The 18967-nt window shown below is 34.3% G+C and overlaps 1 protein-coding gene across 1 annotated transcript in view; it reads left to right on the top strand.

Moving 5' to 3' along the window:
• The window catches only part of LOC113495895, a 230190-nt gene that overhangs the window by 73310 nt on the left and 137913 nt on the right, over positions 1-18967 (top strand). Inside the window, exons 4-6 of the mRNA XM_026874895.1 lie at positions 288-359; positions 882-950; positions 2536-2616. Of these exons, the coding sequence (XP_026730696.1) occupies positions 288-359; positions 882-950; positions 2536-2616 (222 nt within the window). The remainder of the gene's footprint in view (positions 1-287; positions 360-881; positions 951-2535; positions 2617-18967) is intronic.

Raw genomic sequence — 18967 nt, 5'->3', positions numbered from 1 at the left:
ATAACGATCACAAAATAAAACAATATTGACATGTACAAACAAATTAAATATAGGTCAACGAATTTCGAAAAAAAAACCCAAACAAGTTTCATGAAAAATCGGGTTCGAATCCCGCGAAAAAAAGCAAACCGTGCACAACCAATGTTTATTTTAAGGCAATATAGGTGTTTCTATTTTATACGTATTTCTCCGAAACAATTTCCCCGTTTTGTCCAAACTTAAATATTACCTACAGGGTGTTACTATGAAAATAATGAACGTGTATTATTTTGTCCTGTTTCCCCTAGTCGGGGCAGAGGGCAGTCACAATACCTCTCCGCCACGTTCTCTCGCAGGCTGCACGCCTACTCTCACTCCAGGTAAGACTTGTTCACGCTTCCGATGCTACAAGCGTCTATTATTTCCACTGGTTTAATTAACACATGCTTTTGCTGCGAAACTTTAACTCATCTTGTAATTAAACGGTGTTTTGGTTTGTTTTTGACTCTATATCTGGTCTTCTCTATTGGTTTTGGTGACATGCACGCTCCTTTGCGAGCTATCCAAAAATCTATTTATTTTGTCACTTAATAACACTTATAATGGTGATAGCAACATACATCTTCTTTGTCAGTAACTCTTAATAGCTCCATTTTCCCTTCTCCTGCGATCAATTAGCTTACAATTTACCCTGAAAGAATGCTTAGTGTTTAACTTCCATTCCTAAAAATGTTGTCGCTAGACTACACTCTATATTTCCTTTATTTAAATATCATGCAACATTAGAGCTGTAAATAACCTGCATTACATAAGTTTCACCATGAAGATAGCAAATAAATCCAGAGTGATCTGGAATAAATAAATAATGTATGTCTGCTCTATTTTTGTCCTATTTCCCCTAGCGGGGGCAGAGGGCAGGAACAATACCCCGCCACGATCACTCGCGGACCCCACGAATAACCTCGTCCCAGGTAAGACCTTGTTCGGAGTCCCGATATTACGGTGCGTCGTTTGTTTGACTTGAATAATGTATGTAAAGTTGCTTACTGCGTAACCTCAAGCAAACAATCAGGGATATGGGTATTTATCAGCTTCTGTCGTATTAACGCCAAACTATATGCTACCGCTTTCTTTGAATACTAAACTTATTAATAGATTACGAGTTACATTATTAGTAGCACAGCAAACAATTTTAAAGCCTCCATTTTACCCTGAAAGGTAATACGAAATATATTACGTGCTTTGTCGTCATTATTAAAGGCTCGAGTACCATAAACACGATTTAATGAGTTGCTTCGTAAGTAATAAACTTTTAGCTTTTCGAGTTATGAGTTGTGCCTATTTGTAATTCGTCGTGGTCCAGTGGCACGGCGCCAGCTCCCCCTATCCTGCAGATATTAAATAGCAGCCACTTATCTAAGCGCCCGCTCACTGCCCAGACTCGAAATCAGCACTATCTCAACTGTTTGATATTCAATTTAATTTCGTTTCGAGATAATTCTAAATTGAATAGCTCTCTATACGTGTGTGAAATTTTACAGCACTTTAACGCAGCGCTTTGTATTTTAACCGATTTATGTTCGTCTACGTTATAAGAACGTCAGCGCAAAAAATTACATCCTGTTTTTTGTTCAAATAATGACCCGTTTGAGGCCGGCGATTCATGTTTCTACAAAAACGACCGTTTCAAGCCAGTGAGGAAATCCACCGATCAAAAACAATTCAAAGTCGCACTTAAAGGTTCAGTCAAATAGAGAAAAGTTCGCACAGCTTGAGGTTTAAATTACAGGCCACGTTGGATTTATTTAATTTTCATCTCGGGATAATTCGAATTTGAGAGCAGAGCATTTAATTTTCATAGCTTAGCGAAATCCCATTTCAGTGAAACCCGATTAGTGTCTAAGCGGCCGTGGCCTATTTGTTATCTTGCTGAGAAAAACCATTTCAACATTTCTCGGTACAGGCGAACAACAAAATAGCGAAGGACGAGGGGAAAAGAGAGAACTTGTGTGAGTTAATCATGAAAGCCGAACGCTAATCGCTTCGCATTCGCCGCCCGGCTTCACTTTTTTGTCTTGTTTGCCGTCAGGATAAATGTATGACACTGCGAGATATGTTTGAAGTATATTATCTGCGCTCGCTTTGTTTAACGCGGGCTCCTTGTGTTGTCCTCGTGTTACAAAAAGAATTTTATGTTTTCCAAGGAGTTTACAATCTGTACAAACAAAGGAAATATGTTCCGCGTCGAAATCAAATTGAGCGTGAGTGCTTCTAGGATTTCAGAGATCGAATTTGTTGTGCTTTGACGACGATAATAAAAATATATAGCTAAAAAATGTGTGATACTAAACCAATGCAATGTTTTCCGAAAAGTTCCACGAATTGGAATAAAATAACATGTACAGTTATATTGATTCGAACTTTAGAATATATTCCGTACGAAAAAATATACTACACTGCAAACATTTGTAAATATCTTGTAAATATTGTGGGGTGAATTAATTATTTTAGTCAAATTCTTAATAAATGATTTTCATAATAATGTTATTTATGCAGTTCCCGAGCTGGGAGGACTGGCGCGTCGTCCGGGCTGCTCCAGCGCATTCTCCGCGCCGACAGCGTCTCATCATGAACCAGGTTAGTAACAATGCCACTATAGAGCGTCATTCGATTCCCTTTAATAAATGAAATGAGTGAAAGATTGAGCTTTGGACTCATACTTCACCGATATTCGTGCTGAAGCCACCAGCCACTACTCGTAGCGATTTAAGGTTGTGGACGAAAAAATGCATCGCTTGCATACCGATTCCCGGCTTTCGAACGATCAATGTAAAAAATAACATTTGGAGCTATGTATAGTGTATCTGTATGACGATTTTTGTTTGTCTCGAATCTCAGTGCAAACTCAGTGCTTGACATAAAATTTGACATCGTATTGAATAGAACACACATACGGGTATATTCAGAAGCTAGTGTCGCGTGTCACAATAAATGTCAGGAATTTGCATATTCACACACATTCAAATTGTAAGCCGACTGTACGATATATTTCGTATTGTAAACCCAATCTGGCAATTACACCAAAATATCAAACGCTTGTATGGACTGATATACCGTCCTTGCACATCCTTCATCACTCAACTAGCCGCTTAGTAATTGAAGTTGACCCTGTGAACTAAAAAAACTATTCACAAGTCTGTGAAAAGCTTTAACGAAGATTCTGACGCTTTACAGAATTTTAATCGAAAATGTAATGGACCACTAACCGGGACGGACGCTAGCCGATGAAGAAAATAAACTTTAAATACGAACTATATTACATTTATACCTATACTTTGGATAACTTCGTTCGGTAAAACCGCAATTTAAATGGAAATATTAAGATCTCTATCTAGCGGCGTTTACAAATTCTCGTAAAGTGTTAGATAAAGTTTATTGACAATTACAGCATTACGTGTTAACATCAGACAAATAGTTGAGTCATAAACGTTCAATAAATAAGCAGTTTGACAAATTTAATGAATTACGTTCTGTTGGAGTTTATCTATAAAGGAATGCTGAAATAATTTACGTGCCCTAAGGTTTATTTATCCCGCGGTTGCGTTTGAGTTGTTCCTGATTGTGTTTTCTTATGAAACTTTATTGTTCTTCTTCTTGTGTTTGTTTGTCCGCAAATTCAAACCTAAGTCAAGTCTATTACCAAGAAAAAAAAACTATCATCATTAGTTTCACAAATAAGCCGGAACTGACAGACAAAAACTTCAAAAGCAAAAATTTAAGGCAAACAAACGTTACGTGTGACATACAATCTTGATAAAACTATTATATTATTTGTATGCTAAAAGACACAACAATTTGTACGTGTACTTGTATAAGTGAGTATTAAACCAACGATGTCAAAACCAGCTCCATTGAACCCTTTGATCTCCAAGGACCTGTTCTAATGGAACTATTTGTGTTTATCGTTTAAAACCCTAGTCTAGACCGTCAACGATTAACGATAGTACCGATAGAAATATCTTAAGAGGAACTCGGGCACTCAGCAAGTAAGCACTTTTAATGATGCGCGCTCCAATAGCATTCGTACGTCGTTACTAATATTTATTGCGAGCCAATTATATGCAACACTAATGAATAATAAAGTTTTGTTTTATGTTAGTTCTATTTCTAGAGTTTTAGTTACTGGATGTTTAATTTGCTGTGTCGTTTGGTTAGCATCGAGAAAAGATGACAGATTTCAAAACTTTAGCTCCCATCTAGCATGGGTATTTTATTTTACTTTAATAGCTAAACAGCAACATCGCTAATAATGGCTAAACATTTTTGTACGTTTAGACGCGAGAATCTCTGAAGCATCCAGTGGGATTCATTTAGATTAGGTTAGTTTTAATTTTATCGAACAAAAACAGGCGTACCTACAGGCCGTTTAAAAATTTGCAACTCCATAATTTCAACGTAATAAAGCGAGAAAAACACGGGTTATGCTGGTAAATCATAAAAACAAACACGTTCTTTTCATGAACATCACGTAAACGAGAACAATGCGAGCAATTATCACAACATTCACAACTAAAAATATTCATACCTAAATCTAAAACAAAAGCCGAGTCATGACGTCACTGGAGCAAATGACGCAATCGTTTACGAAGTCAAACAAATGTAATAAAGCAAGTGAATGTAGCAGCTGTGCAGTGTACACCTAATTAAATGGACTAGCTACCATTAAAATGCACGCAGTTGACGTCAAAAGGTAAAGTAACAGTCTCGAGGCGGCCAGGGACCTACCAACACATTTTAAATGAAGACTGTTACAGTTGTTAGAGAGAGATGCCGCTCTCGGCCGTGTAGCGCGCTGTCTCGCTCCCACGAATACAACAGTCTTACGTTAAGAGGTGATAGTACAACCTGTTATAACTCCAAGCCGGGAACTTCTTTCACTACCGACACTTGGCAAAGTAATTAATTCTTTTGCCTCTGTTTGAATAAATCACTAGTCAACTGGGGTTCTGGCCGACTTTGGCGATTCGAAAGTGAACTTTTAAATATTTTATAGAGGTAATGCTGATAAGATTCAATGGTTAGTAGCTGGCTTTAGTTGAAAGCTTATTCTTTGGAGCTGATTGATCAAATTTGTGTTATTCAAACCTTTTTTCTGACGGGAAATCGAATTAAAACTTAGGTATTTTAATTTCGCTTTGAAACAATTTAGTGTTGACCAAAAATATTAAAATTGATAAACAAAATAAATTCACGTCAATGCCCAATGCTAAAAGCTAACAAATACAGAAAACCATTCAATAAATCACCTTTCCCAATGTTTCAGAACATTTATAAATTAAATATGATATTTACTATTGGCCCGTCATTATCATTTACAAAGGTTTCTAAACATTATTATTTACAATTTATTTACTAATCTGTATTTATTGCGTTCACATTTAAATAAATAAACCGCTTTTAAGTCTTATTTGAATTGTTTAATGTGTAATGTTAGTTAAATATTTGAGCGCTGGTTTCGTAACGCAAGAATCATTAACTCAATGCTGAGCTTTAAGCTTTTAATTACTTTGATATTTGCCAGTTATCTTAATTTATGTTATTATTTATGTATGGAGTAAAAGGCTTAAAAATTTTTTAAATGGTGAAAACGATCTATTTAACAGCTCTTGCATTTTTAGAGCTAACCATCAGTCCATTTCATAAATCTCTTTGGATGTAATACGACACGTTTTAGACTATCACATTTAGCCAGTGAAAACACAACAAACAAGTTAAATGTTTCCTAGATTTTGTGTGTACACTTTAAAAGATACAAGCAATATCCATCAAGCAAATAAAATAATAACAGAGAGAGAGCTACAGCCGGCAGGTCGGCGCACACTACACGAAATCCCCGCTTAGTTTAGTTCCACTGCCGTACTGAGCTCCTATTTGCAATAAACACGTCCCGTGCTGTCCCACAACTACGAACAAGTTTCACAGACTTGTTTGCACTTGGAAATGTTAAAACTGGGACTTTACTTCGTAAACGGCTTGAATTTCTTTAGTCTCTCGTGAACTCTGAATTAGCTACGGTTGAGATATTTAAGAAATGGGTTTTCTTACTTAAAACTACATGAGCAATACACTCGACTACTGGGGAATTGTACCGACTATAAAATGTTTTTAAATATTTTGTATGCACCAATTTAATGGAGTTATTTATTAAAATGGCTTTCGTGAATGTTCCTGTACGTTTTAAGTTTGCATTTTTAAAACAGTCTTAAATTCTTTAATTGCGAGCACACAATATATTTTATGAAGAGAACAATGTTGCGCAGCTGAAGGATATTTTATAAAGCCACAAAAAAACAGTGTAAAGGCTCTAAATCTTTAGCTCTAAATTAAAGGATAACCTACGTATTAATGCGGCAGAGCACAGCATTATAAAGTAAATCTTCCACAAGGATCTTGTTACTAATCAATCTACTCTCCAGTCAGTATTTATTTCATTCATCGTTATTTACCTCGCAAGGTTAACAATCCAATTTAAATATTAAACTTGAGATATTAAGATTGCACTGAAAATTCTCCCGCCGTCTAAGCAATGATTTCAGTAGTTAAACAAGCGAAACACTCGAATATGCATGGCGGTGTTTTGTCTAAAAATAAAATGAAGTGCGAACGAGACTCGAATAAAAATATCTGGGCGCCCACGAGAGGCTGATTATGAAGGCAATATTCTGTGACGCTCACGGAATTTATATTCAGCCGCTAAACATCAGCTCCCGTAATTGTATGTCACGTAAATTAGATCCATCGTTAACTACTTAACATTCTTCTATCCACTAATTATATTAACAAAATAAACAGGAATTAATTAAAACTGAAAGCGGTTCATGTTACGCTTTAACGACTTGGGGAAAATTCTCGCTAAAACTCATCCAGTCTATTGATATAAACAATTTATTCTATCAATAATTCTGAGAAACGAGCAAATACCAGACGGATTTTATCATAAGCCGGATTTAGGCGCGTATTATAGCGGTTAAAGGATTTTTATCTATTTTTGCATAATCATAAGGTTTTAGGAGCTTTTATTTTGTTCAGAGCCGTAATCTCGTAGACTTGTACACGTATCCGCGAGGCAATATAAAATGTAGGAGGTAAGCGAGGAAATGTGATATGCGAAATTGCGTTTCACTAGTTCGCGGCGTCGGCGAAAAGTTGAAAAGTCAATTCATTTTGAAGATCACTCTGGTGCAAACACTGTCGGTTCCCCACTGTTATTTTACGTTAAAAAATATTATTTGTAGTCGGATAACACGCTTTATAGGAACAGTTTCCGCGCCATTGCGAGGCGTTTGCTGCCCGCGGCTTTCCACGCTCGCATAAATATTTGATATCAAGCAGGCGCAAACCACAATATTACTTTATCACACACCGCGTTTGTTGCTCTATTTCCAAGTGACGATTACTTGTTTACAAACTTTATTACGTCGCTTGAATGAAACGCGATAATTAATGTATGAAAATGGAACAATCAGAGTAAATGACGAAACGTAGGAGCACGTGATAAGTGCTCTAATATAATGGTGTAATGAGGCCGCAATAGGCTATTATCGTTATCCTATATACATTGAGGTGGGGCCGCTCCCTGCTGAGCAGAGGATCCAGTGACCCTTGACCTAGTCCGGAAGGGTGCCACCCTCTTTGCCCCGGCCTTTTTACCTCCCATTCCCCAACTACAGTTTCATAATAAAATCTCTGAGTTATTTTACTCTTAGCTAAATATTTTAATCATTAAGTATTTTACTGATATAATAATTTTGTTGATCGAAAAGTACTTAGTAAACCGCAGCCAATTTGATTGCCAACCGGCAAAAAGTTGTTTTGATATTAAGCACAATAAAAACTTGATGTTAAACAACCTGATGGTGACTAAATAAGGATTCCCCGCGTACGATGTTAAAGTCTGCATAAACAGCTTTACATCTCAAATTCAACAGTTTTTTAATAACAAATATTTTCGGTGCTTCTCACACTTTGTTTCAATTGGCTTCCCACGCAGTTCCTGAGTTACAATATTTATCTTAATGTTGGTAAATAACAGAAGGAGTTCGCTGGAAAACCTTTAAAAATATTAACATAACACACACATAATACGTACATGTAAATCCATTCTAATATAGTAAAACATAATAAGTGTTAAATTTCAAATTCGTTTCAAACGCTAAATTCAAAACATAATTAACTAAAATACCCCATGAAATAATAGGTATAATCTACTGCCGTAAACAGTAGGCGTGGCAAAGGCGGTCTTAAACTATTAAAATCGATGACTTATTCAACAACCCGCGCGACAACTATAGACTAAATAATTACCAGTAACTACACGTTCACATCGTTAACTCACACAATAATAATTTACTTCGAAACCTCATAGACATAATAATACAAAAAAAAAATACAAATAGATTCTAACAAAAACTTGGGTAAAAAACAGAGTAATCACATTACAATGAAAACCGCGAATCTGTAAGATGTAATCAAAACAAGGTATTGAGTATCATGAATAAAACCTAAAAGGCCAACGACCCGTATAGAGTAGAAAAACTCTTCTTGGTCTAAGGAGAACAGATTGATGATGTGAATGAACAGTCTTTTTACTCTAGTTGATGTAAATAAATACGTAATTTTTGACGACCTCCGTGGTCGAGTGGCGTACGCACCGGTTTCAAGGTGTCGCTAACTCTGAGGTCCCGAAAAAAAATCACATTTCTACATTGTCTCGGGTCTGGGTGTCTGTGGTACCTTCGTTGTATCTGAATTCCATAACACAAGTGCTTTAGCAACTTACTTTGGGTTGTATGTTATGTTGTCCGCATTTATTTATTTACATAAGAATATAAAATATTCCATTCTGGAAAAAAAGTTGAAGAATTCACCTATGATTGATATTCCATCCGTCATCGAAATGTAAACCATTCCCAGCAATTATAACCTTAATAAATTAATCTTGCCACAAGATATCACAAAAGCAAAAGATAAATACAAAGCTAAATTGTTTTTGTGCTCGAAAATTCCAATTAAACTTTCCCAACTCGGAATTTCAAAACGCTGTCTCTAACAGGTACAGTCGCAGGCCGCTACAGTGAGCAGTCGGTGTTTGTGATGCGATATCCGTTAACACACACATTCAGGCACTAACTACACGTACTTCAAAGTGACAACAATTCGAGAACCAATAGTACTCGCCTTGAAGAGACAAATTGCTGTGGAAACGTTAAGGAATATGCCGTAACACGTCCACAGTTTATTCTATTCTTCACAGTGAAGGATTATTGGTTGGAATTATGACTCGAGTGATATCCGTTCTCATCATAACTAAGATAATAGAAAAGCTTTGTCTTGTTCTTAACTCGATGTTCCGTTATCCGCGTCGGGTTTATTAGTACCGAGTCAGACATCGGTGCTCGGAAAGGATTGGACGGCTAACTAGATAATATACGTATTACGTAAGACTATCTTTTCTTTATTACAAAAGGCTTCTAGGAATTGTTGGTTTTTATCACACTCGAGAAAGATGTTCAAGTCTCGTGTTTAGGGTTAAAGTATAAGATTGAAAGGGTGTTAGTTCGATTATTTAAGGCAGAAACGAATTACCATGTTTACTGTGTACCAACAAAAATGCACAAAAAGCAGATACTGAAATATATTTTCTTTTTACACCAAACCAGACAAGTTTGAAACAGTAACAATTAATATCAACTGAAACAATTTTCCGAAATGTCAAATTAAATATTAACACGATTATCAATTAATATACATATAATGAAATGTAATTAAATGGAACGCGGACAGAGCAATAATCCCTGAGCGATAATATTCAGAATGCAATACATATCCAATTACAAATGTCATTAGTCAATTGAACAGTAATTCTGTGGACATTGAGCACTTCGCCTTAATAAGTTCTACGTAAACAGGTCCCTACTGCCGCCTCTTAAAGACTGTTTCATTTGTGCAAGCAAGACAACAAACTACACGATGTATAACGCCATCTCGTTTCCTCAATCGCAACAGAGTGACTGAGAAGTGTAGTTAGACCCAATGTACTTTATGGTATTGTGCTGTTATAGGATTATCGAGAACGTTAGTTAATCTTGACATTTACATAGAACTATTGACAACTGGCTATGGGGGAGGCTGAGATAACGTCGAATGTGTACAATACACTACACAACACTATACTAACGGGATGAGACTCGTCAAAATGTAGATAAGATAATTGGGTTATGACGTCAAATCGAATGATAATGTGGTTTACATTTCTTTTTATAGTACATTTTTATAATCGTTAAAAGTATTTGTTTATTATCTAAACAAAACACTGAAAGATATCTTCTAAAAATAAAATGAAGCTATGGACGTGATTTTTACTTTCGTATAAAATATTGTTTGTACAACTTAAAAGATAAACACATTCCGATTGATATTATTTGTATAATCCATATATTACTTACCAATAACTTCAGATAAAAAAGAGGCTCAAGTGCGAGTTGACCTCGCTACACTGAAAAAACAATTTGCAACAAAATTAGCCACCCTTCTAATTTATGTCCTAAACAACGTTAATTGACCTGGAAGTCCGTCTCCATCATTTGTTCTGTAGCGGCGATAAAAAGACATCATCTTTTAAATTTTCATCTGGCCATAACCCTTCGTGAGATACAGCATGGTAACAGACGGACCAACAGACAGCGGTGCCTTAGTAATAAGGTTTCGTTTATACCCTTTGTACGTAACTCTAAAAAATACTTCATAACCAAAAGCAAAAAGCTTTCGTGAAATAAGCAAAGTAATAGAGTTTTATTATTTAAAGCATAATTCTGTAGCGAGTACAAATTAGGCACAAAGAACGGGATTCCGGGTAACATCAACAAAATATCTGGGACAGAAACTGCGGACCGCGGATATTACACGACAAATCCTTACTGGAAGAGAAACTCTTTGAAACAATTTATTCCAAGTAGAGAAATATTTTGTATACGATTTATTGTATGTTATTTATTTCATGAGAATTTTACTGTATTATTTTTCGTTTCCACTGACTGTAAACGAAAAATGTATGCGTTTGGGTTTTATATTTATTTGTTATTATTTAGGCATTCCTTTATTTTTTTCTTTTTCATTACTGAACCTTAAAAAAGACAGAATAAGTTTTTGGGGGATCTAACTAAATTGAGAAATATAATATTAAAAGCGTGCAAATTACAAGTTCATTGATTTGTGATTCCAATAAGTTATTTAACAAATAATTCGTTGGAATAGTTCTACTTTTGTCCAACAATAAGGTATTTGACGAAACGTATTTTTTATCTATATATTAATACGTGATGCCAAAACTTTGTACCCCTTTTTACAAAAATTGCGCGGACGCAGGAGCATCAAATTTGGCACACTTATAGTTTATGTGCACGAGAAGTGCAGAACGCTAATATTTTTCAATAATAATGCTTATAAAGTACATTAAATCAATAAATAAAACATTACCCACACTACCATGCATTTCACACACACATGTTTCTTTTGTTTTTAATTTTGTCCGTAGACATAGAGTACTGACATTGACATATCAAAAATATATATATTTGCCTATACATACTCTGTGGTCAAATGGTTTCTTTTGATTTTCATTTTGTGCATAGGCATAGAGTACTCAAAAAAAAGTTTTATTTGCCTCATTTAATATAAAAAAAGATTTTAATAATAATGCATAAAAAGTACATTAAATCAGTTAATAAAACATTATACTAACCAGCATGCATTTGACACACGCATACATACTCTGTGGAGTCTGTGGTCAAATTGTTTCTTTTATAAACATAGTTGAAAAACATCTATTATAAACATAGTTGAAAAGTTTGTTTCCTGTAGTTTTGTAAACACTTTTTTAAATAGATACTTTGTTTTATTTTCTTTTAAGTTCATATAATTTGTTCAAAAAAGAAATTGGCAAATAGCAGTCTTGGTCAAATCTGTGGTTATAGTAGTTTTGCAGTTGCATATTATATTTTAATAATGTATATTAAGTCACTTACAATTTAAATTTCGACCACTGGGCGACCACTAGTTGTATTAAATCAATAAAATGTTCAGAGATAAAGCGCATCAAAGGTGGTGAAATGTTAATGGTGATAGGTGACAATACACGCGATTACAAATGACTCGATTCTTTAATTTTTAGTTTACGTGATAAAGCAAAAATAAAAGCCGCTATTTTTGACAATCAATCAAATACCCATAATTTTGATAACCTATTACGCTTTTTTACAATTCAAAAACTTGTCTTACAATTTAACAGCAATATAAAATAAGGTAAGAAAATAACGAATTTACTCCACAGTTCCTAGTTCCACAAGTTACAAGTACAAGTGAAAAATGCTTGGCTGTCCAACTATAAATACTTTAAACCGGGCTTCTACCCTCAGAACATTTACTTAAAGATATCTTTCCGAACTCTTCACAAAAATATTTTTATCCATAATGTAAAGTTTTTAGTTCTGTAAATATTTTAGATGCCATTTGAGCAACTGCTTTCTTAAGTACTTTTTAAAGTCTCATTCTTTTGTTGTTAACGTTTCATAATTTACTTTGTATTGTAAAGTTGTTGTTCCTCATAACTTCTCTCCTGTATTACTTGATTATTGTTTAAGTTATTTTTTCATACTTGTTACGTATATGGTCTATATTATGCCCCAAAATAAATGGCCGCCAGTAGAAAGTCCAACGAATCAATCCTGCTTTTGCGGAGATTAGCCTAATTAAACATCTCTATTACTTTATTAAATAAGTATAATAGGGTTAATTCAACTCACACTTATTAAGTTACATCAAAACATAAATTTTACTTAACGGAAAATCGTAAGTGGTTTCATAAGAACTTATTAATAATTTAAATTGAGAAAGTGGCCAGTTTTATGTAACTTGATTGCTTATTTTCTCAAGTTTGTTACAAATATGTTTGTTGAATTAAATTAGTACCGTTGGGTAAATGGTTGTGTAACGTAGCTTTCAAAATATATGGTACATTTGATTTATAGTATTATTATCTTTAAAAATGAATCTTAGAGTAAAAAAATGTTTATTGTTTATGCCTTAAATCGATTTACCTGAATGAAACTTTATTAATGTATTAATGTTTTTTTGTTGTTCTTTTTTTTCAGTTATTAAGTTATCTTGGTCGACTTTAGTTAATAAGTAGCATATTCATACAAACAGGTAGCGTTTTGTTTTGATATTTTTATTTTTAGTATAACTTGACTACCTCTGAAACATCACAAACTCAAAACTTTCCATCATATATAAATAGATATAATCTGACTACAATAGCTCTCGCGTACAGTAGCCTGTGTTAAACAATCTTCATTTTATAACATAGAACTTTCTTTACACGTATAATTAGATTGTTTTCTAACCCTTTACCTCAAGCCTCATATAAATACTATCCCATTGTTACGCGTTGAAGCTTGTTCCCACTAAACTCATCTGGTATGAATCCTTCGCAGTCTTCTTAGTTAATTGGTCTCCATTATTTATTTTTCTGCCTTGTTTCGGCTCTTCCCTGTAAACGACAAAATGAAATGTTTTTTTTTGAGTCACTTATTTCATCCATCTCTGCGTAATATTATGTGCTTTGAATAAGAATGTAGAATAAAAATTGAATATGGTTATTTTTTTGCTACAGGACGTCTTTATGGTGTCTGGGAAATAAAGCCATTGAAGGGTTAGTTATTTGACCGTTATTACATAATTTGCGTGAAACTAGATATCTCATATCGATCAACGCAGCCCTTAACCATTTCGATTAGTTGAAATCGGTTTCAAAATTCTTAACAAAATTCTGGGTTAAATTATAAGTATCAGAGCAATGTACATCATAATCATATAAAACCAATTGTACTACCATAACACTTTACGAGCCTGTTTTAAAGGCACTAAATATAAAGTAACTATTTCCTACAAAAGTATAACTTCCCTAATAACTATGAAAACTAATTCACCACGAAATTCATAGAAAAATAAAAGGAAGAACATTTTATTGGATATAAAATTAAAACATAAAAGTGTAATTAGCTGGTCGGCCGACCCACAAATAAACTAACTTGGGAAAGGCAACGTACACTTTATTAATTATTTTCAGCAAACGTGGCGAGTTTGTGACGGTATATGAGTAGCAATATATACGGTATGCGAATAAAATATCCGAGAACGCATTTATGAACCAAATGAAAACTATCTTTGAAATTATATTTCAAAGGCTTGCTATTGTGAAAGGGGAAACTGGGAGCAAAGTCGGTATGTAATTGAAATCCAACCGTGAACGCGGCCTTACAAAGCTAGTCGTACGGAACCACTGGTAAGTAATCATGCCCATTGTAATCGCATGTTTGATAGCCATTTGTTCGTTAATTTTAAACAAATTTTTGCAAGAGAATGATTTATTTTTTGCCTTTAAATTCGTCCTCGCGCTTTACTTTAAATCATTTTTATTATTCTAAAATTGAATTACTAAAGTAGTCTATGAAACTATTACAACATATTAAGTTAACTTTGATACGATGGAGTATGTCGTTCTTAAATAATTCGTAATCGATATTAATTGATGACAATTATTTAAATCCATTCCACTCATCGATGTTCACATGAAATACGTTAATAATTACAATTTCACTTTATCCCTAGATGACTAACCGTCAATCCCTTTATATTCAAATGTAAAATATTAACGAAAATTGTCGCGTTAAAAACCGGATGAAAATCTTATTTCCATAGGATCAGGGCAGCAATATTTACAAATTTATTTGACACGTTGCGAATAGAGTCGGGGGAAAATAACATTATGTTTTACAGTTATTTTTGTGTATCGTAAAACTGAAACTTGTTACCATAAATTGGCAGCGATGTCTGCAAAGGGAATTGATTTTGCTGCTCTAGCAGTAAAAGGATATAATGACAGAATGCGCCTTGGGTAAGACTAAATTATTTACGCTTTCGTTTACAATATTTTGCATATTTCTTGAAAGAAGGTATTTGATGTTAAGCAGTGGCATCCTTACTGTTTAGTATCGTGTTATTTTCTCAACTCCGTAAAGTTAGGTTGAACGGGCCCATACTTAAGTAGGTACGACATTGTTTTCATTGAATTTTATTACTGGCGAAGAATGAAACGCTACAAATCAGTTTGCAATAAAAGAGAACTTTTACATTTCCTATGTTTTGTAAAATAATCCTTCTAAGTCTGGTATTTACATTGTATTGAAGACAGATTTATAGTTATAATGTTTAAAGTTCAAGAACACTTACAGTGGATGGTTTTTATGGCTTAGCCATAGATAAAACTAATAAACCACAAAATGGACTAATTAAAATGTGTCGCGTATTTTATTTGCGGACTAAATACATGCCATCCTGCTGTCGTTAATTGTATTTTATTGCTTTTTTAATACCTGGGGTCTACCAAGTCCTTAAAAATTAAAACTTGCAACTGTGGGAGAGGGACGTCGTCTATGCCATGTCGCGCGCCATCCCGCTTCTACGCGAATTTTAACGCTGGTGTAAACAATTCATACTCACACAATGGATGTATTAATTAAAATAGTTGCACCCTAGGTGTTGCCCATAAAAGTCAACGCGCACATTTTTTCACGCTTCTTTCCGGTATTCAAACAAAAACCGGATAGGGCAATGCCATTTACTGTCTATTTTATTATTATCTACAGTTTAATGATAGTGTTGGATTCAATATTTCTATTCACTGACTAACTAGAGACTTTAAAAATCCTCACACATATAGTATAAAAATTAGTTAATAAATAAAAATAGAAATAAATAACTGAAAATCTGTCTAACTACACTGCAAAGCCTTCTCTTTTTTCCATTCCTTTAATTTCAAATTATAAAACTACCTGAAGAGCTCATTAAAATGAAGTCCGAATCAAATCGCGCATCCATTAGCTTTACAAAGTCATTTGATGTTAGTTACATTAACGAGCTGTTGTAATTCAGTTCAAATTATCTGCGGAAATCAAATCCAAGAAAACCTTATCGAAGCAGAAGTCCATATTTATATTTTGTTTGATTAAAGAGAGTTAAAGTAAGCCGGCGTAATTATATTCTGTATCAGTTCCGGTCATCGCCTAAAGAAGTTAAATTGCTTATATTTGCATACTATCATCCCATTACGTTATCATATGATCGGAAGATTAATGTAAGCGTGTGATTGAGCAGCTGCTTAAATTATTCAATATGAGACGAAGCTACTTTAGTTAATATTATGTTTTCTGTAATTAAACTACTCGATTAGTTGCCGAGTGAATCTTGTTGGGAATAAGTTGATTTATCGTGGTGATTTTACGTAACAACGTAATTAGGCGTGTGACGTTTCATTGTGACGTTTCGTTTCGTCTAATTGGTGTATAATTCTGCATTAGTACAAATGATGAATCTTAAAAAACTCTTAATAATGCCTTCAATGTCCAAAAGTTATCAAATCATATACAACCAAGTTTATGTAAACTTTGTCAAAACACGTGAATCTTTTTGGCGGTGGCCTTGCCAAGGACTTGCCTGTGAAAAACCATTTTTAAACGAATTAAAGTACTCCGTTCTTAAAGAATAAAATCATATCATTTTCAATGTCCTCTAAAAGAGCTCTTTAAATAATAGTTCTCATAAAGCGGATCAATATATTAATAACACACCCTTTAACGCGGCGATCCAATAAACCAACATTGGGTACACGTGGCCAATTTACTTTTATGAATAAATCGCAAGCAACGGCTGGGAACCAACAATTTTCCCCATCGAAACCGTTCCAACTTTATTATTTTACCACTTCATATTTCGGGGTGTTTATTAATGATTATGTAATTGGTGGGCTGTCGTTCGCAGTCGTATTTACGTGGCTCATTACATGGGATCGCCAAAAATGTGTATTGTACCGCCATTGCGACAGACGAACCGACATTTAATATAGCGAGTGGCTTTCACTCTGTTTTGATTGTTTAGCGGGTGTTTCAAAGCTGCATACTGTATTATTTTTATTCGACTTTTTTTATTGTTTGTCATTGCTTTTATTTGTGCCTTCCTAGTTGTTGAAATTGTAAATTGACTGCAATGGATTGTTAACGTCTTTGCATACCGTGAAGGCAAGAAACACGTAAATAATAAATAAATCAATGAATAAATTTTCAACCATATACTAACAATTACACATAACCGGTTTTCTTAATATGTACGTGGATTTCTTAGAGAAAAAATATGCACAATACTTCAAATGCTGATAAATTACCCTAACTAGTGTTGTAAATAAAAGCGTATGCAAATGTTTGCTTGATATGTTTGCCCGACTGAACGCCTCAACCGATTTCAAAGAAACATGATACTAACATAAGGACAGTTTTTACAAAAAAAAACACACAAAGAAATTTAATCCTCGTATCGCGGTGTGTTACACGAACTTTCACGTCACTCAGACTTAGAATAGTGCATCAGAGGATCGCACAATTTTTGACCTACGCGGCGTGGGTTTTTAGTTGATACCTCAACCAATGGGCTATCAGCCGTGTAGTAGGTAGTTTTAATAAACCCTAAAAAAAAATTCAATCAGTTTTAAGGGAGATAACTGACATATGTACGGTCGAAACCGTGGCAAAATTATTAGAGTAATATATGAGCAATGAAACCACCACTCAATCTTTCCCTAAACGTTACGATAGCATAATTAGCTCAAATATACTCCACAAAAACATTATTCTTCCTTTAGCAAAAAACGAAGCGAACTATTTGTTTTTATTAACGGAGCTATGTAGAGTGAATTGCAATAATGTCCCGGGCATTATGCCAGAGACGGCAAATTAATATCCACATATAGACTTACGGTAAAATAAGGCGACATTACACCCACATTTATCAATAGCATTTTGATTAATACTGTTTAAATTATACTAGTAAATTATGTTATTATGTACGTCTTTTGATGTTATAAATAAAGTTGCTAGTTTTCGCCCACGGCCTTCGTGATTCACCATTCAGAGATCAACATTTTGTTTATTGGTTGATATTATTTTCCCCGGGAAAAACTTATTTACTTTCTCCGTCTTGAGGAAAGTGGGATTACCTGCGGACACGGAGTTTTGCTTTTCCTGAAAGTCCGACAAAGAAATGTATTTTAACACTACCGATATCTTTTTAATACTAACTTGTAAATAAGCTAAAAGGTAGAATCGAGCGTATACCACGTATATATGCAAGCTGGCATTATAATATTTGGTATCTGGGATTCTATTGAAGTCTAAAGTCAAAATGAAATAAGGGGGGTATTTCGGAGGGGGGGGGGAATTAGGGAGCAATATGTATGTAACTTTGAAAAACCCTTTTGTGCCAGCATTTGCCAACATTCAAATATATATTCATAGAACCACAAGACATGAGGTCTTTATATATTTGAATTATAATGGACTCAAAAACCAGCCTCGTAAACAAACGTTACCAAATCAGCTAGCTTTAAATATAAATTCGTACCATTACTTACACATTAATGATAACATTATAAAAGAACATTAATAAAGTACACCTATCATTTCGGATAGAATCCTAAATAATAGCTCCTGTTTTGCGAGACTTGCTCGCCCTAAACAAACACTGATATTTGGGTCATACTTTATGTAGGCACCTTCACGGACGAATCGACCTTTGAACAAATACAATTAAGTTAGTTGTAAGAAATGTTGGTAAGGTCAAGATTATTGTTGCTTTCAATGACGCTTTGTGGTCACAACTAAGTATTGGTCCATGTTTGTGGTGGCTTCATGTTTTAGAAGTAATAGGAGGTCCAATTTGATATATTATAAACATTTTCTATTGGCTACTATAGGCCCGTTTGCAATCAGTAAAGCTTAAAACCCTTTGATTGTTTATTGAAAAGTAATGACTTAAATATCGC

The sequence above is a fragment of the Trichoplusia ni genome, chromosome 7 (genome assembly GCF_003590095.1).
Source record: "Trichoplusia ni isolate ovarian cell line Hi5 chromosome 7, tn1, whole genome shotgun sequence".
Lineage (NCBI taxonomy): Eukaryota > Metazoa > Arthropoda > Insecta > Lepidoptera > Noctuidae > Trichoplusia > Trichoplusia ni.
Note: the sequence above shows the minus strand (reverse complement) of the source record. Positions and strands in the feature narration are given on the sequence as shown.